Raw genomic sequence first — 23,907 nt, forward strand, 5'->3', positions numbered from 1 at the left:
ATTTAGCATCTCCCTGGAAGAGCGACATAGCAAATGATTTGAATAAATAATAATAAGTGATAATAAGTGTCCGGGGGGTGGGGGGGTGATTGGCAGTCACCGAGGTACGTTGTTGAGTAGAGTGACAGCCACCGGGAAGAAGCTGTTCCTGGACCTGCTGGTTCGGCAACGGAGAGACCTGTAGCGCCTCCCGGATGGTAGGAGGGTAAACAGTCCATGGTTGGGGTGAGAGCAGTCATTGGCCTGTGCCTGGAAGGTCATGTTTGACTAATCTTCTTGAATTTTTTGAAGAGGTTACTAGGGATATTGACGAGGGTAAAGCAGTGGATGTTGTATATATGGACTTTAGTAAGGCCTTTGACAAGGTTCCTCATGGAAGGTTGGTTAAGAAGGTTCAACTGTTGGGTATAAATGCAGGAGTAGCAAGATGGATTCAACAGTGGCTGAATGGGAGAAGCCAGAGGGTAATGGTGAATGGTTGTTTGTCGGATTGGAGGCAGGTGACTGGTGGGGTGCCTCAGGGATCGGTGTTGGGTCCTTTGTTGTTTGTCATGCACATCAATGATCTGGATGAAGGTGTGGTAAATTGGATTAGTAAGTATGCAGATGATACCAAGATAGGGGGTGTTGTGGATAATGAAGAGGATTTCCAAAGTCTACAGAGTGATTTAGGCCATTTGGAAGGATGGGCTGAAAGATGGCAGATGGAGTTTAATGCTGATAAATGTGAGGTGTTACACCTTGGCAGGACAAATCAAAATAGGACGTACATGGTAAATGGTAGGGAATTGAAGAATACAGTTGAACAGAGGGATCTGGGAATAACCGTGCATAGTTCCTTGAAGGTGGAATCTCATATAGATAGGGTGGTAAAGAAAGCTTTTGGTATGCTAGCCTTTATAAATCAGAGCATTGAGTATAGAAGCTGGGATGTAATGTTAAATTTGTACAAGGCATTGGTGAGACCAAATCTGGAGTATGGTGTACAATTTGGGTCGCCCAATTATAGGAAGGATGTCAACAAAATAGAGAGAGTACAGAGGAGATTTACTAGAATGTTGCCTGGGTTTCAACAACTAAGTTACAGAGAAAGGTTGAATAAGTTAGGTCTTTATTCTCTGGAGCGCAGAAGGTTAAGGGGGGACTTGATAGAGGTCTTTAAAATGATGAGAGGGATAGACAGAGTTGATGTGGATCAGCTTTTCCCTTTGAGAATAGGGAAGATTCAAACAAGAGGACATGACTTCAGAATTAAGGGACAGAAGTTTAGGGGTAACATGAGGGGGAACTTCTTTACTCAGAGAGTGGTAGCGGTGTGGAATGAGCTTCCAGTGGAAGTGGTGGAGGCAGGTTCGTTGGTATCATTTAAAAATAAATTGGATAGGCATATGGATGAGAAGGGAATGGAGGGTTATGGTATGAGTGCAGGCAGGTGGGACTAAGGGAAAAAAGGTGTTCGGCACGGACTTGTAGGGCCGAGATGGCATGTTTCCGTGCTGTAATTGTTATATGGTTATATGGTTAGATGCTGGAAAAATCGAAGGTAGACAAAAATGCTGGCGAAACACAGTAAGTGAGGCAGTATCTATGGAGCTAAGCCATGTTTCGGGTCGAGACCCTTCTTCAGATGGATGTTAATGTTCACTCATCAATTCTAATTCACTGGGTGCTTGGGTTTAAAGTCTTTATTTGTATTTCAGTACAAATTTGTCGCTTAATCAGCTTGGCATAATTGTAAATTGGCCCTTGTGTGTGTAGGATAGTGTTAGTGTGCGGGGATTGCTGGTCTGCGCATCCAACATCCATGGAACCATGCAGCAGCTGTGAAGCACAAACTCCCCCCTCCCACTCCCACACTGACCTTTCTGTCCTGGGCCCCCTCCATTGTCAGAGTGGGACCAAACGAAAATTGGAGGAACAGCACCTCATATTTCGCTCGGGCAGCTTACACCCCAGTGGGGACGGGGAGGGGAGGGGACGGGAGGGGAGGGGAGGGTTGTGGAGGTAAAAGATAACTTAAAATTAGTCAATCAATGTTCATGCTGCTGAGTTGTAAGCTATCCCAGCGAAATATCAGGTGCTGTTCCTCCAAATCACTTGTGAACCCCGCTCTGCCAATGGAGGAGGCCTAGGACAGAAAGGTCAGGAAGGTCCCTGTAATCTGCCTATCAAACATCCCCTTACATGTATCCACCTATCACTCGCCAGGCTTTGCCCTCCACCTCTCCAGCTTTCTCCCTCCCAACCACAATCAGTCTGAAGAAAGGTCCCAACCAGAATGTTCAGCTATCCGTGTTTTCCAGAGATGCTGCCTGATCCGCTGAGTTACTCCAGGCACTTTTTGTCTTCCTTTTTGTAACCAGCATCGGCTGCAGTTTCTTGTTTCTCCCTTTGAACCCACTAGGTTTCTTCATCTGTAAATGTGGCTCCACAATCACTGTCATTCCCATTCTGTTCTGTAGGTCTTGGGGATGACCAAACTAACACTGTTCCCTACTATGCTCCCTGTGTCTCCAGACCCCCCCCCCCCCTTTGTACGTGTGTGTCCAATCCCCACAAGCTTCCAGAGGAGGTCGTTTAGGCTGGGACTGTCCCATCGTTTTAGTGACAGCTAGAAAGTTACATGGATAAGGTTTGGAGGGATATGGACCAAGCTCAGGCAAGTGGGACTAATGTAGCTGGGACATTCTTGGCTGGTTTGGGCAAGTTGGGCAACCCAGCAATTCAAATGACACAATGTTTCAGGAAGTGTTCCAATGGCCATTGGCGATACCACTTCTTTACATTCCATGAGTCGAGTGATTCGTAACCAAATGTGTGCATTTGCATTTCATGAGACAAATGCTGCTCTTAACTGTAACCACATTAAAATAATTTTTAATCTTTTCAAGAGATGTCCCAATCAAGAAGAGCAGTTTGAACAGCAAAGTGGAAGTTTTACATATGGTTCAGATGCCCGAAGAAGAGGATAAGTTCTGTGGTTGTGAACGATTGCAGCAGGATCTGGATCGATTGGCCAGGTGGGCGGAGGAATGGTTGATGGAATTTAATACAGAGAAGTGTGAGGTGTTGCATTTTGGGACGTCGAACAAGGACAGTAAAGGGGAGGCCTCTGGGTAGTGTTGTAGTGTTAAACTAAGTTATTTTGTCAGTCCAATTCAAGAAAACCATTGCTGCTAAAATCAATTCTTTATTCTGACAGCGCTGGAAACCTTTCAACACAGAGCTAGATCTCTGGGGCAGGTCGAAAGAACTACTGTTTTGACACAAACATAACACATTATATAGGTATTAGACAATTATGATAGCAAAGGAATGGCAAACTATTAACTAATCATTATGGTTTACCATACATTTAACTTATTTGCATTAACCAATCAACTAAATCCTTTCCAGTGATCGACAATACGTATAGTCACATGATTTTCCCTTTTCCGGCCCCTTTACAACCTTTTTCCCCTCTGAGGTTTTCTTTAGCCTCGTTGCTCAAAATCATTTTATTTCAATGTAGTAAAACCACAGAGATATAAAACTAATTTTCATAGAACACCTCTCAGAATATAAAATATACATCATACAGCAATCACACAATGCATACACACAAAACACATATTTTCACTTTTGGAAAAGAAAGTTATTTCTAAAACTTCAAATGTAAACAAAGTCTAATACTCATAATCCTAATTAAACACAATGCACTTCACAAATAATTTCCCTACTTCATAATTGAAATATAGTTACTTATGGTTTAAATATGAGTTTTGCCCCATTCTTACAAAGTGGTAAGAACTTGTTATTTCTACAATCCCCAACCACACAAAGGCCACACATTGTCACACATCCTCCTAGATCCCTCTGCTCTACTGCGGAAATATTATACAATAAAATTGCTCAAATGATAATTTCTGTGTGAGGAACTATGTTAAGTTGCAAGAGAAAGACATGGAGCAGAGGTTTTCAAAAATACATAGGCCCCAAAGGAATAAAGAACATACACACACATAGGAGAACAGATGGCTTGTTATAACATGGAGATGTTGATGTAAATAGGCATAGCTTTGTTTGCTTTGAAGCGGATATAACTGTCAGAAGTTGTATTTGCTTTAGTTGGTGTTTGGAGTATAGGTTATTGATTGGTTTCTTATCAAGACATGAGCATCATGTATCCTTTCTTTATGGCACTTCTTTGAGCTTGGGTGTGTTATAAATGTTTATGGTTGTCTATATTGAGTCGTGGCCACCAAGGCTAGATAATAGTCTGTGATCTGGTTTGTGCTGTGTAATTGTATTCATGTTGAGATAAGGGATAAGGCATAGGTGATGTTTGTGTGACCTTTGTATAAGGGTGGTTTCTTATGTTTATAGAAAACGGAGAAAGTAACTCTGTTTTGATAATCTTCCATTTGCTGTGTGGAATGCTATTAGTGAGGAGGCCTTACATTCTATTCGTCCAGAGATAGAAGGGGGAGGTTGTAACTAAACTAGACCCGAGCTCGGGAAGAATTTTACTTCGGAGTCACGTGAGTGACTACGTGAAGACCCCGCTCGTCCGCATGCACGTCATTATCGTCGCTCGCATGGCGAAGCACCGGACTGGCAGGCATGTCGCTCCTGCCAGCAGTAAGTTTAAACTACAGGTAAGTTTACTATTTTTCACCTGCTTTTGATTCCCTGCAGGAAGCTCTTTTTTCAGAGGTTTCCTGTCGGTACTTCGCGAAGGTCAACGGGGAAACCAGCTACGGGCTGTGGGGAGACCCCGGTTCCAACCGCGGAAGCGGGTAGCTGGCGAATGTTGGGTTCACGATCCCAGTCACTGACAAGACGATCAGTGACTTCCAGACGCTGTGGTTCCCGGGGTGGGGACATCCAGCAGCAATGCGGTGCCCAGACCTCAGTGGGCCCCAGGATATGGGGTAAAACTGACCAGAACAGTCAGCCTTAGTGCCGGGAGGGTTCACCTCCGGTAATGTCGAAAAGTTTGCAGGTTGGCCAGGATGGAGCTCCTTATGGAGAGGATGCTCCATCTAGATACACTAGCAGGAGTTGTTTCAGCGTGGGCCTATGGGAGAGCTCACGCCAGCAGCACCTTGGACAGGGCTGCTTCATGTTGATGCCTAGTCTATGGCAGCGCCGGCCTATGGGAGAGCCCGCGCCAGCAGTGCCTTGGACAGGGCTGCTTAATGTTCATGCCAAGTCTGTGGCGGCGCCGGCCTATGCAGGAGCCCGCGCCAGCAGCGCCTTGGACAGGGCTGCTTAATGTCTCCCTCTTGGAGGAGGAGAGCATGCCGGGTCAGTGTAAATCTGACGCCGAGTCTGAGCGTATAGCCGTGGAGCATACACAAGGGATGAAGGGTACGAGTCAGAGGTACCATTCCTGGCAGCAAGGTTTGCCATCCCAACACAAGCAGTGAACACCACTATCAGGGGGACATTGGAGCCAGCCGCCGAATCTTCTATTCAGGTAAGACCTATTCAACAGGCAAAACCTGGAGGACGAAGCACAAGCTGTTCGACCAACCAAGGCCAACAACGAGCAAAGCTTCATCGTTTTTTGTGACAACGCACCCCACGTCTTCATCGGCAGTAAGCGGTTCACTGAAGCTGGTGGCAACATGAAAGCTGGCCAGAGGTTCCACGCACTCTACCAATTCTATTCTACAACTAAGGGACCACTTACAAGTTGGTAATATTTACAATTAGTTGTACAAAACACAAATGATATTATCATCTACTTAGAGGCATTTAACCATGAAATGGACAATACTAGCATTCCAAGCAGGTTGGAATTGGGCCAGAATTGTGTTTTGAGGCAGTCTCAGTAATTTTGGCCAGGATTGCCTTCGAGCCAGGTTTGGAAATATGGGCAGAGTTGTCTTTCGAGACAAGCTCAGAATTGTGGCCAGAATTGTCTTTCGAGACAGGCTCAGAATTATGGCCAGTGTTGTCTTTTAAGACAGGTCAGAATTATCAGATAGGCTCAGTATTATGGCCAGGATTGTCTTGCAAGACAAGCTCTGAAATCGGGCCTGAGTTGTCGTTCAAATCAGGCACGAAATTATGGCAGGCGTGGCCTGTTCGTTATGAAAAATGGCTGATTAACAACTACGTTTCATAGGGTGTTCCCATTTACAGTGATCATCGGAGATATTTGGAGGAGGCAATTGCTATGATAAGGTAATAATAACAGCATGATGTCTTGTCTGGATGATATTTTAACACTGTATTTTGCTAAAAATCCACTGTTTCAGTCTCAAACTATATTTGAGAAGTTGGGCTCCTCTATCCAGTTAAAATTAAGTTGTTACCAAATAGACTTGTTGGTCATTGGGATTTACCTTTAGCTATCAATTGGCCTATGACTCCGTCCTGGGCAACAGATTGGAGTTAATAGAAACCTGTAACAGCGTTGGTGTTATAAAGCAGCCTTCTATTCATTAAGACTAATTGGCAATATAATGGCTGTGATTCAGCTGTGCAAGTGGGAGAACTGACACCATGCCAAATGGCAAACTCTAAAGTGCCATGTACGTCATTGTACCTATGTACATACACACCTATGCTGTTACCAGCAGAAGCTACCAAAGTCACAATGAATGACAAACCGTATTCAGCATTGGTCCAGTAGTTTGGTCAGTAAAAATTTCAGTTATATTGCAAACTGATGCTAATGGCCCTAACGTGGGAAATTGCAAATGTCATCACAAATTTGGAGGTGGAGAAGATTTGCATGAGTTACCAATTCTTCAGTTATTGGTATCAACTATCCATAGACCCTACGTGCATTCTATGGGTTAAAGAGTGATTGAGCGAATATGCATAATCTACATGCTCAACTTCAGGTTGATACACTATGATGGTGGCATATGTTAGTCACATGGGTGCAATCAAGTAAAAGTATCCTGTAATAGCTTATCTAATCTCATTTGCCACCGGCGTATCATCAAGTACAGCTCAATGACAACATAGAATGGGTGTTGGATCACACAGTATTTATGAAATTCTGGCTCAATGGAACACCGAATAGCGATATGTTGGTTTTCATACTTATTCACAGGATGCAAAAATGTGTGGCATAAACAGTGGCGAAAGATACATTCTTGCTACAAGGAGGAGGAATGATCTTTTATGTCTTCCTCCATTTTGCCTCATCAGTCGGGTCTTCAAATAAAGTCATCAAGATCCTGTTTTAAGTTTTTCCTACTGTCTGGTTGGCCTATGCAGCTTTGAGTCTCAATTTGTCGGGAATAATAATACAACCTTATACGGTTATTCTAAACGTAAACTTTGCTGGTTCAGCCTGTGACTCAGAAAATCAGCTTGTGCTTGATAAAATCAATTTATGTTTGCAGATTCTGAATAGACTGCCCCTACAGCTTGGGTTGTCACACCTATCCTTGTATGTGTTCACTCCAGAGTGCTGTGATAGCACCAAAAAGCAGTACATTTCTTTTTCAGGAGATGGGAAGCATTTAGTTAATGCTCATGTTGCATTTAAAACGGTACAGATTACTGACGTCTTGGAGTTCATTTTAAATGGTCTTTTGACAATAATTGAGATATAGGGCCATTAAATGTGCCAACGTGCCTTCCCATCATATTTGCTGCAGCAAACGAGACCCACTCTGTCGGCTTCACCCCGGATATCGAGTTTGTAAAGTATATCTTTAGCACAAGTTCTCCCAGGACAAGTACAATGCAGTATGGGATATTAACATTGTGTTAACACTATTTCACCAGCTACATTATTAGGTTTGGCCGTATCTCATCAGGTGGTTATCCTCCTGGCGCTGGTTTTGCGCAACAGGTTCAGTTCCTTTTATGCTTATAATCACTTAAGCAGTGCAGAAGGGGTGTCAGGTCTCAAAATAGTTCAAGACATACCCAGGGACCTTTGGTTATGTGAAGGCACACATATACAACAATACGTCAAGGTCACCAAGAGCCTTTGAGACTCTGAACTAGCATTGCTTGTTAGTTACAAAAAACGTTATAAGAACGTATCCGGTCAGACCATTTCCAGGTGATAATGCGGGGATTGATTTGTGCAGGAGTAGATACTGATTTCCAGATCTCACTCCACCAGGGCTGCTATAACATCAGCAGCAAGGGTTATTTACGTTCCGCTGGACCACATCCTAGCGGCTGCAGCATGGTTAAATGAACTAATTCCAAACATTTTATAATAACCCATTGCCAGACCAGGTGTATTTGTCAACACTATTTTACGTTTTATTTATAGTTTCCACCCGGATGAGAGGTGTTACTATTATTATTACTTCAATTAACAGCATCAGCATGTTTTAAATCTATGCCACGACTGTATACATTATGAATGTTTCCCTCATCTGTCAATGAAGCAGTTGAGGTTGTGTAGACTCGTTTCTCACGGCATGAAATCACAGAGCTTTGAAATCTTCACGTAGTCGCTCACGTGACTCCGAAGTAAAATAATAAGAATAAACGAAAGCTTACCAGTTTGAAGTTTGATCTACATTTTATGAGTACTTACGATGAGAGATTACGTGCCCTCCGCTCCCAACCCTCAGTAAGGTAATCTGGTAGTTCTAGTCTTCTCTAATCTTACTATGTCACTTCAATTACTGTTATCTGTGATTTCACAACGCTGCTTTGAAGATTGACGCGCATGCGGACGAGCAGGGTCTTCACGTAATCCCTCATCGTAATTCCTCATAAAATAAAGATCAAACTTCAAACTAGTAAGTTCTCATTTAATCTTACTATTGTGACATTGTCAAGTGTGACAATGTGTGGCCTTTGTGTGGTTGGGGATTGTAGAAATAACATAAGTTCTTACCACTTTGTAAGAATGGGGCAAAACTCATATTTAATCCATAAGTAATTGTATGGTAACTATGAAATAGGGAAATTATTTGTGAAGTGTATTGTGTTTAATTAGGATTGTGAGTATTAGACTTTGTTTAAATCTGAAGTTTTAGAAATAACTTTCTTTTCCAAAAGTGAAAATATATGTTTTGTGTGTATGTATTGACACACCAATATGTGTGATTGCTGTCAGAATAAAGAATTAATTTTAGCAGCAATGGTTTTCTCGAATTGGACTTACAAAAGCACTTGTTTAAAACTACAACACTACCCAGAGGCCTACCCTTTAATGTGTAGGTCCTGCCCTTGTTCAACGTCCCAAAATGCCACCCACAACCCACCTGGCCAATCGATCCAGATCCTGCTGCAATCGTTCACAACCAGAGAATTTATCCTCTTCTTCTGGCAGCTGAACCATATGTAAAACTTCCACTTTGCTGTTCAAACTGCTCTTCTTGATTGGGACATCTCTTGAAAAGATTAAAAATTATTTTAATGTGGTTACAGTTAAGAGCAGCGTTTGTCTCATGAAATACAAACACACACATTTGATTACGAATCACTCGACTCATGGAATGTAAAGAAGTGGTATCGCCAATGGCCATGGGAACAATTCCTGAAACATGGTGGGTTTGGTAAATAGCAATGATCAGTCTTTTGGTTGTCTTATCAGCAGAAGTTGGATTATAATGGACGAACGAAGATTAATGCAGCGGATGTGGCGGAGTTGTTAGATTTCCTTACATCGTGGCTGACTGTTTACCCCTTACTCCAAAGTAGAAACCTCGCCTCTCACCCACATAAAGTCATAGAGTGATACAGTGTGGAAACAGGCCCTTCGGCCCAACTTGCCCAAACCAGCCAACAATGTCCCAGCTACACTAGTCCCACTTGCCTGCACTTGGTCCATATCCCTCCAAACCTGTCCTATCCATGTACCTGTCTAACTGTCACTCAAACGATGGGACAGTCCCAGCCTCAATGACCTCCTCTGGAAGCTTGTGGGGATTGGACACACATGTACAAAGGGGGGGGGGGGGGTCTGGAGACACAGGGAGCATAGTAGGGAACTGTGTGTGTTTGGTCATCCCCAAGACCTACAGAACAGAATGGGAATGACAGTGATTGTGGAGCCACATTTACAGATGAAGAAACCTAGTGGGTTCAAAGGGAGAAACAAGAAACTGCAGCCGATGCTGGTTACAAAAATGAAGACAAAAAGTGCCTGGAGTAACTCAGCGGATCAGGCAGCATCTCTGGAAAACATGGATAGGTGAAGATTCTGGTTGGGACCTTTCTTCAGACTGATTGTGGTTGGGAGGGAGAAAGCTGGAGAGGTGGAGGGCAAAGCCTGGCGAGTGATAGGTGGATACATGTAAGGGGATGTTTGATAGGCAGATCACAGGGACCTTCCTGACCTTTCTGTCCTGGGCCTCCTCCATTGGCAGAGTGGGGCCACAAGTGATTTGGAGGGACAGCACCTGATATTTCGCTGGGATAGCTTACAACTCAGCAGCATGAACATTGATTGACTAATTTTTATGTTATCTTCTACATCCACTCCACTCCCCTCCACTCCCCTCCCCGTCTCCACTGGGGTGTAAGCTGCCCGAGCGAAATATGAGGTGCTCTTCCTCCAATTTGCGTTTGGCCCCACTCTGACAATGGAGGAGGCCCAGGACAGAAAGGTCAGCGTGGGAGTGGGAGGGGGATTTGTGCTGCACAGCTGCTGCATGGTTCCATGGATGTTGGTTCCTGCAAGATGGCAGCTCACTGGGAGGCCCTGCACTGCCTGGTTCTTACAGATGAGCATCATCAGTTCCCACTGCCCACCTCACCCCAGCTCCCGAGTGCAAAGGTGAGCCTCAGCCACACGGGGTCAAACATCTAATGCATGACCAGGGGATGTCAGTGTGTGAAAATGGAGTAGTGTGAGTGTGGTCTGCTTCACAGAGTGGGAACCATGGTGATGGTGGGGCCACATTTCCCCCAGTGTTTGTCAGGTGGGTGCCAGAGGGAAGCAGATGGAATAATGGGAGAGGGCGGTGGTGGTCTTGGGCACCGTGACCACTGGTAGAGACCCCGGTCAATAAGGGGGAGGGAGCCTCCCTCTAACCCTATCCAATCCATGTACTTGTCTAAACGTTGCGATGGTACCTGCCTCAACTACCTCCATTCCACACAGCCACCACCCTTTGTGTAAAAAAGTTACCCCTCAAGTTCCTATTAAATATTTTCCTCCCTCTCCTTAAACCTATGTCCTCTGCTTCACGATTCCCCCACTCTGGGCATGAGACTCCATCTATCCCTCTCATGATATTGTACACCTCTATACGATCACCTCTCATCCTCCCATGCTCCAGGAAATAGGGGCCAAGCCTGAACCTCTCTCTTTAGATCTGACCCTAGAGCCCGGGCCAACATCTTCGTCAATCTTCTCTGCACCTTTTCCAGCTTGACAACATTTTTCGTATAACATGTAAACCGAAAACTGAACACAAAATTCTAAATGCGGCCTCACCAAATTCTTACACTACTTAGTTTAGTTCAGTTGAGAGATACAGCGGGGAAACAGGCTCTTCGGCCCACTGAGTCTGCGCCGACCAGCAATCCCCGCACACTAACACTATCCTACACACACTAGGGACAATTTACAATTATGCCAAGCTGATTAAGTGATAAACCTGTACTGAAATACAAATAAAGACTTTAAACCCAAGCACCCAGTGAATTAGAATTGATGAGTGAACATTAACATCCATCCGAAGAAGGGTCTCGACCCGAAACACTCCTTCGCTCCATAGATGCTGCCTCACCCACTGAGTTTTGCCAGCATTTTTGTCTACCTTCGATTTTTCCAGCATCTGTAGTTCTTTCTTAAACATCACCTCTTGATGATGGGAGAGGGAAGAATTCAATTCAATTCAACATTGAGTCAATAGAAGGGAGGTTGGTTTGTGTGATGGTCTGGGCAGCGTCCACAATTCTCCGCAAATTTCAGCAAATTCTCAGCAGATTGCAACGAGACCTGGGTGTGCTTGTACATCAGTCACTGAAAGCAAGCAGGCAGTGAAGAAAGCTAATAGCATGTTGGCCTTCATTGCGAGTGGATTTGAGTTTAGGAGCAAGGGGGTCCTACTGCAGTTGTATGGGGCCCTGGTGAGATTGCACCTTGAATATTGTGTGCAATTTTGGTCTCCTAATTTGAGGAAGGACATTCTTGTTATTGAGGGAGTGCAGTGTTGGTTCACACGGTTAATTCCCGGGATGGCAGGACTGGCATGTGATAAAATAATGGGTTGACTGGGCTTCTATTCACTGGAATTCAGAAGGATGAGAGGATATCTTGTAGAAACATATAAAATTCTTAAAGGATTGGACAGGCTAGATGCAGGAACAATGTCCGTTGGTGCGAGGAGGAGTTACCTGGAGCTGTGAGTATAAAAACAGCGCGGGGCTTGCTTCTACAGAGGCCCGGGGAGCCGTTGGTGCGAGGAGGAGTTACCTGGAGCTGTAAGTTACCCAAATCTGCAACGTTCCATCTCACTTCCAGAGAAGGAGTCTGGTGGAAAGCTCTGATTGGTGGAAGAGGACCAGAGGAAGCAGCTGATTGGGTGCAACCCCGGGTTTACATTTTTACATTTCTGCCTTCAGGTTAAGCATTCTGGGAGTTAAGGATTCTGGGAGTTAAGGATTCTGGGTGTTAAGGATTCTGGGAGTTAAGGCCCAAGTGCCGTTACAGAGGGAGGAGCGACGATCGTGTGGTGAGTTCAAAAACCCATCGCGGGGCTTGTTTCAGCAGAGGCCCAGGAGCCATTACAGAGGGAGGAGCCAAAATCTGCAACGTTCCATTCGCAGATCACACTTCAAATTAAGGGGGCTGGGGGAACCCTCTGATTGGTCGAACGGACTAGAGGAAGCAGCTGATTGGCTTGTATCCCGGGTAAGGCTTTATTGTATTCGGATAAGGGGGAGAATGAGGGCCAGGGCAGTTTACTGTTCTGGAAGTCAGATGTGGGAGGTCATGGAGTCTGAGTGCCCTCCAGACGTCCACATCTGCGCCAGGTGCGTCGAGATGGGGCTCCTAAGGGACCGTGTTAGGAACCTGGAACAGCAACTCGATGACCTCTGTCTGCTCAGGGAGAGCGAGGAGGTCATAGAAAGGAGTTACAGGGAGGTGGTCACTCCAAGACAACGGGAGACAGAAAACTGGGTCTAAGTTAGGAAGGGCAACGGGCAGAGGCAGGGACTGGTGAGTACCCCGGTGGCTGTACACCTTGAAAATAAGTACTCATGCTTGAGTAAGGGTGGGGGAGACAGCCTACCTGGGGGCAGCAAGAGCGGCCGGGCCTCTGGCACAAAGACCGGTCCTGTTGCTCAGAAGGGTAAGGAAAAGAAGAGGTGGGCAATTGTAATAGGGGACTCTATAGTCAGGGGGTCGGATAGGCGATTCTGTGGACGCAGACAGGAGACCCGGATGGTAGTTTGCCTCCCTGGTGCCAGGGTCAGGGATGTGTCTGAACGTGTCCAAGAAATCCTGAAATGGGAGGGAGAGGAGCCTGAGGTTGTGGTACATATAGGTACCAATGACATATGTAAAAAAAGAGAAGAGGTCCTGAAAGAAGAATTTAGGGAGTTAGGTAGAGAGTTAAGGAGAAGGACTGCAAAGGTAACAATCTCAGGATTACTGCCTGTGCCACGCGACAGTGAGAGTAGGAATGGAGTGAGGTGGAGGATAAATGAGTGGATGAGGGACTGGTGCAGTGGGTATGGATTCAAGTTTCTGGATCATTGGGACCTCTTTTGGGGAAGGTGCGACCTGTACAGAAAGGACGGGTTGCACTTGAACTCGAGGGGGACCAATATCCTGGCGGGGAGATTTGCAAAGGCTACTGGGGAGACTTTAAACTAGTATGGTTGGGGGGAGGGACTCAAATTGAGAAAGCTAGCAGTCAGTGTGTGAGGCAGGAGGCTGAGAATGGTAGCACTCTGACCCAAAATGTAGGGGAGAGAGAAGAAAAAGACAATAAACAGAGAATAAGAGAGGGTGGGTTTCTTAAATGTGTATATTTTAATGCTAGGAGCATTGTAAAAAAGGTGGATGAACTTAGAGCCTGGATTGGCACCTGGAAGTATGATGTTGTGGCGATCAGTGAAACATGGTTGCAGGAGGGCTGTGATTGGAAACTAAATATTCCAGGATTTCGTTGCTTCAGGTGTGATAGAATTGGAGGGACAAGAGGTGGAGGTGTTGCATTGCTTATCAGGGAAGATATTACAGCAGTGCTTTGGCAGGATAGATTAGAGGGCTCGTCTAGGGAGGCTATTTGGGTGGAACTGAGAAATGGGAAAGGGGTAGCAACACTTATAGGGGTACATAATAGACGGCCTAATGGGGATCGAGAATTGGAAGAGCAAATATGTAAGGAGATTGCAGATATTAGTAGTAAGCACAAGGTAGTGATTGTGAGAGATTTCAATTTTCCACACATAGACTGGGAAACACATTCTGTAAATGGGCTGGATGGGTTGGAGTTTGTAAAATGTGTGCAAGATAGTTTTTTGCAGCAATACGTAAAAGTACCTACGAGAGAAGGGGCGGTGCTGGACCTCCTGTTAGGAAATGAGACGGGTCAGGTGGCAGAGGTATGCGTTGGGGAACAGTTCGGGACCAGTGATCACAATACCATTAGTTTCAATATAATTATGGAGAGGGTCAGAACTGGACCTAGGGTTGAGATTTTTGATTGGAGAAAGGCTAACTTTGAGGAGATGCGAAAGGATTTAAAAGGAGTAAATTGGGACAGTTTGTTTTATGGGAAAGATGTGGAAGAGAAATGGAGTACATTTAAAGGTGACATTTTAAGAGTACAGAATCTTTATGTCCCTGTTCGGTTGAAAGGAAATAGTGAAAATTGGAAAGAGTCATGGTTTTCAAGGGAAATTGGACACTTGTTTCGGAAAAAGAGAGAGATCTACAATAATTATAGGCAGCATGGAGTAAATGAGGTGCTTGAGGAGTATAAAGAATGTAAAAAGAATCTTAAGAAATAAATTAGAAAAGCTAAAAGAAGATATGAGGTTGCTTTGGCAAGTAAGATGAAAGTAAATCCAAAGGGTTTCTACAGCTATATTAATAGCAAAAGGATAACGAGGGATAAAATTGGTCCATTAGAGAGTCAGAGTGGACAGCTATCTGCAGAGCCAAAAGAGATGGGGGAGATATTGAACAATTTATTTTCTTCGGTATTCACCAAGGAGAAGGATATTGAATTATGTGAGATAAGGGAAACAAGTAGAGTAGCTGTGGAAACTATGAGATTCAAAGAAGAAGAAGTACTGACACTTTTGAGAAATATAAACGTGGATAAGTCTCCAGGTCCGGACAGGAGATTCCCTAGGACATTGAGGGAAGTTAGTGTAGAAATAGCAGGGGCTATGACAGAAATATTTCAAATGTCATTAGAAACGGGAATAGTACCGGAGGATTGGCGTACTGCGCATGTTGTTCCATTGTTTAAAAGGGGGTCTAAGAGTAAACCTAGCAATTATAGACCTGTTAGTTTGACTCAGTGGTGGGCAAATTAATGGAAAGGATACTTAGAGATAATATATATAAGCATCTGGATAAACAGGGTCTGATTAGGAACAGTCAACATGGATTTGTGCCTGGAAGGTCATGTTTGACTAATCTTCTTGAATTTTTTGAAGAGGTTACTCGTGAAATTGATGAGGGTAAAGCAGTGGATGTTGTATATATGGACTTCAGCAAGGCCTTTGACAAGGTTCCTCATGGAAGGTTGGTTAAGAAAGTTCAATGGTTGGGTATTAATGGTGGAGTAGCAAGATGGATTCAACAGTGGCTGAATGGGAGATGCCAGAGAGTAATGGTGGGTGGTTGTTTGTCAGGTTGGAGGCCAGTGACTAGTGGGGTGCCACAGGGATCTGTGTTGGGTCCACTGTTGTTTGTCATGTACATCAATGATCTGGATGATGTTGTGGTAAATTGGATTAGTAAGTATGCAGCTGATACTAAGATAGATGGGGTTGTGGATAATGAAGTAGATTTTCAAAGTCTACAGAAAGATTTATGCCAGTTGGAAGAGTGGGCTGAAAGATGGCAGATGGAGTTTAATGCTGATAAGTGTGAGGTGCTACATCTTGGCAGGACAAATCAAAATAGGACGTACATGGTAAATGGTAGGGAATTGAAGAATGCAGGTGAACAGAGGGATCTGGGAATAACTGTGCACAGTTTCCTGAAAGTGGAATCTCATGTAGATAGGGTGGTAAAGAAAGCTTTTGGTGTGCTGGCCTTTAGAAATCAGAGCATTGAGTATAGAAGTTGGGATGTAATGTTAAAATTGTACAAGGCATTGGCGAGGCCAATTCTGGAGTATGGTGTACAATTTTGGTCGCCTAATTATAGGAAGGATGTCAACAAAATAGAGAGAGTACAGAGGAGATTTATTAGCATGTTGCCTGGGTTTCAGCAACTAAGTTACAGAGAAAGGTTGAACAAGTTAGGGCTTTATTCTTTGGAGCGCAGAAGGTTAAGGGGGGACTTGATAGAGGTCTTTCAAATGATGAGAGGGATAGACAGAGTTGACGTGGATAAGCTTTTCCCACTGAGAGTAGGGAAGCTTCAAACAAGGGGACATGACTTGAGAATTAAGGGACAGAAGTTTAGGGGTAACATGAGGGGGAACTTCTTTACTCAGAGAGTGGTGGCTGTGTGGAATGAGCTTCCAGTGAAGGTGGTGGAGGCAGGTTCGTTTTTATCATTTAAAAATAAATTGGATAGTTATATGGACGGGAAAGGAATGGAGGGTTATGGTCTGAGCGCAGGTATATGGGACTAGGGGAGAACACGTTTTCGGCACGGTCTAGAAGGGTCGAGAGGGCCTATTTCCGTGCTGTAATTGTTACATGGTTTTGGGGGAAGTCCTGAACCAGAGGTCGCACTTTAAGAATAAGGGGTAGGCCATTTAGGACTGAGAAGAGGAAAAAGTTTTTCACCCAGAGAGTTGGGAATCTGTGGAATTCCCTGCCACAGAAGACAGTGGAGGCCAATTCATTGGATGTTTTCAAGAGAGAGTTAGATTTAGGGCTAACAGAATCAAGGTTCCCGGAGGTTGCAGGTAGTGGAAGCAGGTAGGGAGACTGTCAAAAACCTCCGGGAACCGCACAGAAACCTTGGGTGGGGCACAAAGTCTCCAGAGGTTTCCGTTCAGGTTTCCTAAGTGGGACAGGGGCATTAGGCCATTCGGCTCATCAAGTCCACTCCACCATTCAATCATTGCTGATCTATCTCTCCCTCCTCACCCAATACCTCTGCCCTCTCCCCGTAACCCCTGACACCTGTACTAATCTAAGAATAAATCTATCTCTGCCTTAAAACTATCCACTGACTTGGTCTCCACAGCCTTCTGTGGCAATGAGTTCCACAGATTCACCACCCTCTGACTAAAGAAATTCCTCGTCAGCTACTTTCTAAAGGAACGTCCCTTAATTCTGAGGTTATGACCTCTCGTCCTAGACTCTCCCACTAGTGGAAAAATCCTCTCCAGATCCACTCTCTCCGGGCCAACTTGATGCCTGACATCTCCCACGCCGTGTCCAACGGGAAGAGCCGGAAGCTGCCTGAAGCAGTGTGTTTTCGCCAGCCACCCCCCATTCAAATTTGACTCCAGCTGTATCAACGGAAATTTAGCCTTTATCTTATCCACATTAACAGATGCCATGACGTGATCTAGGGGTCTGAACCTGGACGTTGATCGAGGCTGACTATAAAAAGCATGGGCTGAGCAATCATAGTATGTCTTCCAGGACTAGACAGAGCAAACTAAGATGTTGGGGCTACTTCTGGTTCTTCTGCTCCCAGGTAACGAGTCTCTCCCCCGCCTCAGCCTTGCCTTGGATGTTGCTCGCTTGATGTTCTAACGTGTTTGTTTCTGTCAGGTTGCCTCCTCCCTGGTGTAGCCGGTGGTGACACTGAGTCCATTCAGCCCAGAAACCTCTTGCAGTTCAGCAAGTTGATTAAGTGCGCCATACCAGGGAGCCACCCACTTTTAACGTTCAACGGCTATGGATGTTACTGCGGGCTTGGTGGACAGGGGACACCGGTGGATGAGCTGGACAGGTGGGTCGATGCAGAGGTCTGTCTGGAGCCGGGTCCCACACATTGCAGGTCAGGGCTGGCTCTGGCCCAGACAATTGTTCGCATCCATTTACTGAAGCTGCAGGATTGAACCTTCACTGCAGGCCGTTCATTCTTCACATTCAGAATATCCCAATAGATTTTCCCATGAGCTGTGAAATGTATGTTTTTGGGAATATTCTTGGGTGCCACTGACTTGTATTGTCGCCTAGGGGTTGGAGCCATTTTAGTTTACAGATACAGCATGGGAACAGGCCATTTGGCCCATCGGGTCCATGCCAACCATCGTTCACACTAGTCGACAGTCCCGGCAACAAGGGGTAATTTACAGAGCACAATTAACCTACAACCCCGCACATCTATGGGATATGGGGGGGAAACTGGAGCACCTGAGTTTAGCACCTGAGGAAACTCATTGGGTCACAGGGAGAACGTGCAAACTCCACACAGATATGACCCGAGGTCTGGATTGAACCCGGGTAACTGGCGCTGTCAGGCAGCAACTCTACCGCTGCGCCACCGTGCCGCCCTCACTGTTCCTGCCTGACTTCAGACAGCTCCTGGTTGCAAGCATTCCCATCCCACAATGAGTCTCCCACCCCATCGCCCACAGGTCCAATGTGGATCTCAAACCTGCTCAGGCTGGTTCCGCTCTGATCACCTCGGGACTATTTTGCTGCATGTGATGTTTGTGCTGCTGCAAACCATCAGTCAAAGTGTTGTGTTGGTTATGGTTGCAGTGTTTCCTACCTGACATGACCCATGTTCTTGCAGGTGCTGTCAGACACACGACAATTGTTATGGCGCGGCTTCGAAAATGGGCTGCAAATTTCTCAAGAACCCCAAAGCTGTGGGCTACAAGTACACCTGTTCAAAAAAGACCGTCACTTGCGACAGTGAGTATGGTTCAGGAGAGGCTTGGAAAATTATTTTCTTCACAATCCATGGGCAATATGTTCTAAATAATGCGTTCTGTTTCTTTTCAGGTAAAAATAATAAATGTGCGAAGTTTGTCTGTGAATGTGATCGCAAAGCGGCCGTTTGCTTCGCCAAAGCACAACCCACGTACAATAAAAAATACAAGGGTATGAAGAAATCCAGTTGTAAATAGGGCCTCAATGTGTCCCTGCGTTTAGAAGTCTCCTCGACTCTGTGGGGAATACTTGCCTTACAGGTTGCATCCTGCAGTTTGCTTCCAGCAACTCGAGGAACCACTGATCGATCTCCTTATTTGCTACGTTAATGTAATCAGTAATCTCATTTAAATCCAACACTCCTTATCCCGTTCTCACGGTCTTTCACTATCTGTGCCACTCATGATGCTAAAGACTGGATCGCTTCAATCTCCCTGCAGTGGAAGCTAACTCTGGTTTGTGACTCTCTTCCCATAACGTTCAAAACCAAAACCAAGGGTGAAGAAAATCATCTCTGATCCCTCCCACCCAGCACACCACATCTTCCACCTGCTGCCATCAGGAAGGCGCTACAGCTCACTGTCCGCCAAGACATGCATGTACTGTATATTGTATGATGTTGTGTTTTATGTTATGTTTGACGGGAATCAGCCTACCTTGTAACATCCTGTACTGAACCTGAATTCCACCAGCTTGACTGTGTGGTCATTAAATAATCTAATCTAATCTAATCTAATCTAATCCGTGTCCAATATCCTCACTCCCTCTCCAAAATATGAATGCAGCAGCATTTGGGAATCCTATTGAAAATCCAGGTTCACATCCTATTGGGATGTTCACACCCTCAGTCCAGGGCTTTCTTCTAATTAATGCTGTCACTACTAAATCCTGCAATGATCGTATCTAATGGTCATTCTTAATGACATTGTCTGTGGCGCAGTTAACGAAGGTGGTGGTCGTGTATTTTCTATAATCTATTAAAATGATTTGAGCATGTTCAAGGTTGCATGGTGTCTCATTTCTTGTATCTCACTCTTGTGTCAAACCACAAATGCCACAGCAAGAAACAACTGTCAAAGCAAGTATGGGCTGGGACTTCTCTTGGATCTTCTCCATTCAACTGGCTAACATAACCTGTACCTGACAGGACACCAAGCGCTGGAGTAACTCATTGGGTCGTTGCATCTCTGTGATAAGTGACATTTTGGGTCGGGATTCGTAGTTGAGTTAAGATTAGTTTAGTTTAGGTTATACTCCACATATCAGGTCAATCTACATATAGATTGGGTGAATCAAATTGGCAGGGGTGCTGAGGAAGAGGATTTCTTGGAATGTATGCAGGATAGTTTTCTAAACCATCATGTAGAAGAACCAACAAGAGAGCAGGCTATTCTAGACTGGGTATTGAGTAATGAGGAAGGGTTAGTTAGCAGTCTTGTTGCGCGTGGCCCCTTGGGCAAGAGTGACCATAATATGGTTGAGTTCTTCATTAGGATGGAGAGTGACATTGTTAATTCAGAAACAAAGGTCCTGAACTTAAAGAAAGGTGACTTTGAGGGTATGAGACGTGAATTGGCCAAGATAGACTGGCAAAATAACTTTAACTCAATGTCTGCAGTATGCTATTTGCACTTTTCTATATTGCACCTTTTATTATTGCACCTTAATAACATACCTCAACATTTTACTACACTCTGGCACTGTGAATATTTTATATAATGTGTATGTCCATTGTCTATCTTTATTGGTATATAGTCTGTCTGTGTTATAAATATTACTTGCACATTGGAGTATGGGGAAACGCAATTTCAATCCTCTGTGTAACTACTTGTTGATTTATTTGAATTGACAATAAAGTTTACTTTACTTTACTTTACTTTACAAATGATTCTTAAAGGGTTGACGGTGGATATGCAATGGAAGGCATTTACAAACTGCATGGATGAACTGCAACAATTGTTCATCCCAGTTTGGCAAAATAATAAATCAGGGAAGGTAGTGCATCCGTGGATAACAAGGGAAATCAGGGATAGTATCAAAACAAAAGATGAAGCGTACAAATTAGCCAGAACAAGTAGCCTACCAGGGGACTGGGAGAAATTCAGTCCAGCAGAGGAGGACAAAAGGCTTAATTAGGAAAGGGAAAATAGATTATGAAAGTAAACTGGCAGGGAACATAAAAACTGACTGCAAAAGTTTTTATAGATATGTGAAGAGGAAAAGATTAGTTAAAACAAATGTAGGTCCCTTGCAGTCAGAAACAGGCGAATTGATCATGGGGAACAAGGACATGGCAGACGAATTGAATAACTACTTTGTTTCTGTCTTCACTAAGGAAGATATAAATAATCTGCCGGAAATAGCAAGGGACCGGGGGTTAAATGAGATGGAGGAACTGAGTGAAATCCAGGTTAACCGGGAAGTGGTGTTAGGTAAATTGAATGGATTAAAGGCCGATAAATCCCCAGGGACAGATAAGTTACATCCCAGAGTACTTAAGGAAGTAGCCGCAGAAATAGTGGATGCATTAGTGATAATTTTTCAAAACTCTTTAGATTCTGGAGTAGTTCCTGAGGACTGGAGTGTAGCTAATGTAACCCCACTTTTTAAAAAGGGAGGGAGAGAGAAAACGGGGAATTACAGACCAGTTAGTCTAACATCGGTGGTGGGGAAAATTCTGGAGTCAATTATTAAAGATGGGATAGCAGCACATTTGGAAAGTGGTGAATTCATTGGACAAAGTCAGCATGGATTTATGAAAGGTAAACCATGTCTGACGAATCTTATAGAATTTTTCGAGGATGTTACTAGTAGAGTGGATAAGGGAGAACCAGTGGATGTGTTGTATCTGGACTTTCAGAAGGCTTTTGACAAGATCCCACATAAGAGATTAGTATACAAACTTAAAGCACACGGTATTGGGGGTTCAGTATTGATGTGGATAGAGAACTGGCTAGCAGACAGGAAGCAAAGAGTAGGAGTAAACGGGTCCTTTTCAGAATGGCAGGCAGTGACTAGTGGGGTACCGAAAGGCTAAGTGCTGGGACCCCAGCTATTTACAATATACACTAGACTAAGTGGGACCCGTTGGGTCCCAGCATCACACAGGAGGGCTGGTCATCCAACGCAATATTCCACCTCTCCACCAATTCTAATATAGGTGGCCAGTTGGGGGGGGGGGGGGGGGGGCTTTCTGGAGCGCTAGTATGGGTGTTGTGGGCTGAAGGGACTGGTTTCCAGAGGGCTAGTATGCAAATTGTGCGCCAAATGGATTCTTGGGCTGGCGTCTCAGTAAATCAAGCCTGTTGTGCTGGCAACTCACTCACTCACGGCTGGTGGGCTGGCAGTTGACTCACGGCTAATCCTCGAAATTCTATTTCAAGCAGGGTATAAGGCCACCAAATTCAAGTGCAGTTTCTTACCACTTCTAGCAGGGTGCAAGGCCACCAAATTCAAGTGCAGTTTCATACCATTTGAAATAGGGTGCAAAGCCACTAAAGAGAGCGAGTCATGACCTCTCCCTCCTCCATCTTGCAGAGACTGAGCCACACCCACATTTCCGGGTTTTATAACCCCCCCCCACCGGAAAAGGTGTGGCTTTCATGGAGTGATTGACAGGAGAGAGATTCTCAACATTTGAAAAAAAACTAATAACACTTTTATTTTTCATTGATGGGAAGAATTCTCTGCATCTGCTCAGCGGAGGGGGACTGAGTAAGATGGCCAAAAATCACAGCCGTAAGTGGTAGTGTTTTATCTAAAATCAATATACAGTGCAAACAGGAAGTAAGTGCATTTACAGTAGTGCATTTTAACTTCAAGCCAAACCACCCAAGCCACCATTTGCAGTAAGTAGTGCATTTCAACTTCATACCACCATTTGCAGTAAGTGGTGCCTTTCAACTTCAAGCCAATGCACCCACGCCACCATTTGCAGTAAGTAGTGGCTTTCAACTTCAAACCACACCCAAGCCACACCCAAGCCACCATTTGCAGTAAGTAGTGCCTTTCAACTTCAAGCCAATGCACCCACGCCACCATTTGCAGGAAGTAGTGGCTTTCAACTTCAATCCACACCCAAGCCACCATTAGCAGTAAGAGAAGTGGTGCCTTTCAACTTCAAGCCAATGCACCCACGCCACCATTTGCAGTATGTAGTGCCTTTCAACTTCAAGCCAATGCACCCAAGCCACCATTTGCAGTAAGTAGTGCCTGTCAACCTCATGCCACCATTTGCAGTAAGTAGTGCCTTTTCTACTTCAAGCCAAAGCTCCCAAGCCACCATTTGCAGTAAGTAGTGCCTTTCAACTTCAAGCCAATGCTCCCAAGCCACCATTTGCAGTAAGTAGTGCCTTTCAACTTCAAGCCAAATCAACCAAGCCACCATTTGCAGTAAGTAGTGCCTTTCAACTTCAAGCCACAATTTGCAATAAGTAGTGTCTTTCAACTTCAAGCCAATGCACCCACGCCCCCATTTGCAGTAAGTAATGCATTTTAACTTCAAGCCATTACACCCAAGCCACCATCTGCAGTCAGTAGTGCCTTTCAACTCCAAGCCACACCCAAGCCATCATTTGCAGTAAGTAGTGCCTTTCAACTTCAAGCCATTGCACGATACCACCATTTGCAGTAAGTAGCGCCTTTCAACTTCATGCCACCATTTGCAGTAAGTAATGCCTTTCAACTTCAAGCCATTACACGATGCCACCATCTGCAGTAAGTAGTGCCTTTCAACTTCATGTCACCATTTGCAGTAAGTAGTGCATTTTAACTTCAAGCCAAAGCTCCCAAGCCACCATTTGCAGTAAGTAGCGCCTTTCAACTTCATGCCACCATTTGCAGTAAGTAATGCCTTTCAACTTCAAGCCATTACACGATGCCACCATCTGCAGTAAGTAGTGCCTTTCAACTTCATGTCACCATTTGCAGTAAGTAGTGCATTTTAACTTCAAGCCAAAGCTCCCAAGCCTCCATTTGCAGCAAGTAGTG

The 23,907-nt window shown here is 44.7% G+C and overlaps 1 protein-coding gene across 1 annotated transcript; it reads left to right on the forward strand.

The window, feature by feature from the left end:
• Window positions 1-4,553: 4,553 nt before the first annotated feature.
• LOC116987176 (phospholipase A2-like) lies at window positions 4,554-19,115 on the forward strand. Its single transcript, XM_033043053.1, has 6 exons — window positions 4,554-4,637; window positions 4,678-4,778; window positions 5,480-5,583; window positions 17,806-17,986; window positions 18,779-18,900; window positions 18,991-19,115. The coding sequence occupies exons 1-6, from the start codon at window positions 4,554-4,556 to the stop codon at window positions 19,113-19,115; spliced, it is 717 nt and encodes a 238-aa protein (XP_032898944.1).
• The last annotated feature ends 4,792 nt before the right edge of the window (window positions 19,116-23,907 follow it).

This window comes from Amblyraja radiata, chromosome 25, assembly GCF_010909765.2.
Source record: "Amblyraja radiata isolate CabotCenter1 chromosome 25, sAmbRad1.1.pri, whole genome shotgun sequence".
Lineage (NCBI taxonomy): Eukaryota > Metazoa > Chordata > Chondrichthyes > Rajiformes > Rajidae > Amblyraja > Amblyraja radiata.

Excerpts from the sequence above, each read along its gene's own strand:
- LOC116987176 (XM_033043053.1), top strand. The coding sequence starts at position 4,554 with ATGCACGTCATTATCGTCGCTCGCATGGCGAAGCACCGGACTGGCAGG. Across the intron at positions 5,584-17,805 it reads ACCCCACGTCTTCATCGGCA|GTTGCCTCCTCCCTGGTGTA; the intron begins GTAAGCGGTTCA and ends TGTTTCTGTCAG. Across the intron at positions 18,901-18,990 it reads AAAGACCGTCACTTGCGACA|GTAAAAATAATAAATGTGCG; the intron begins GTGAGTATGGTT and ends GTTTCTTTTCAG.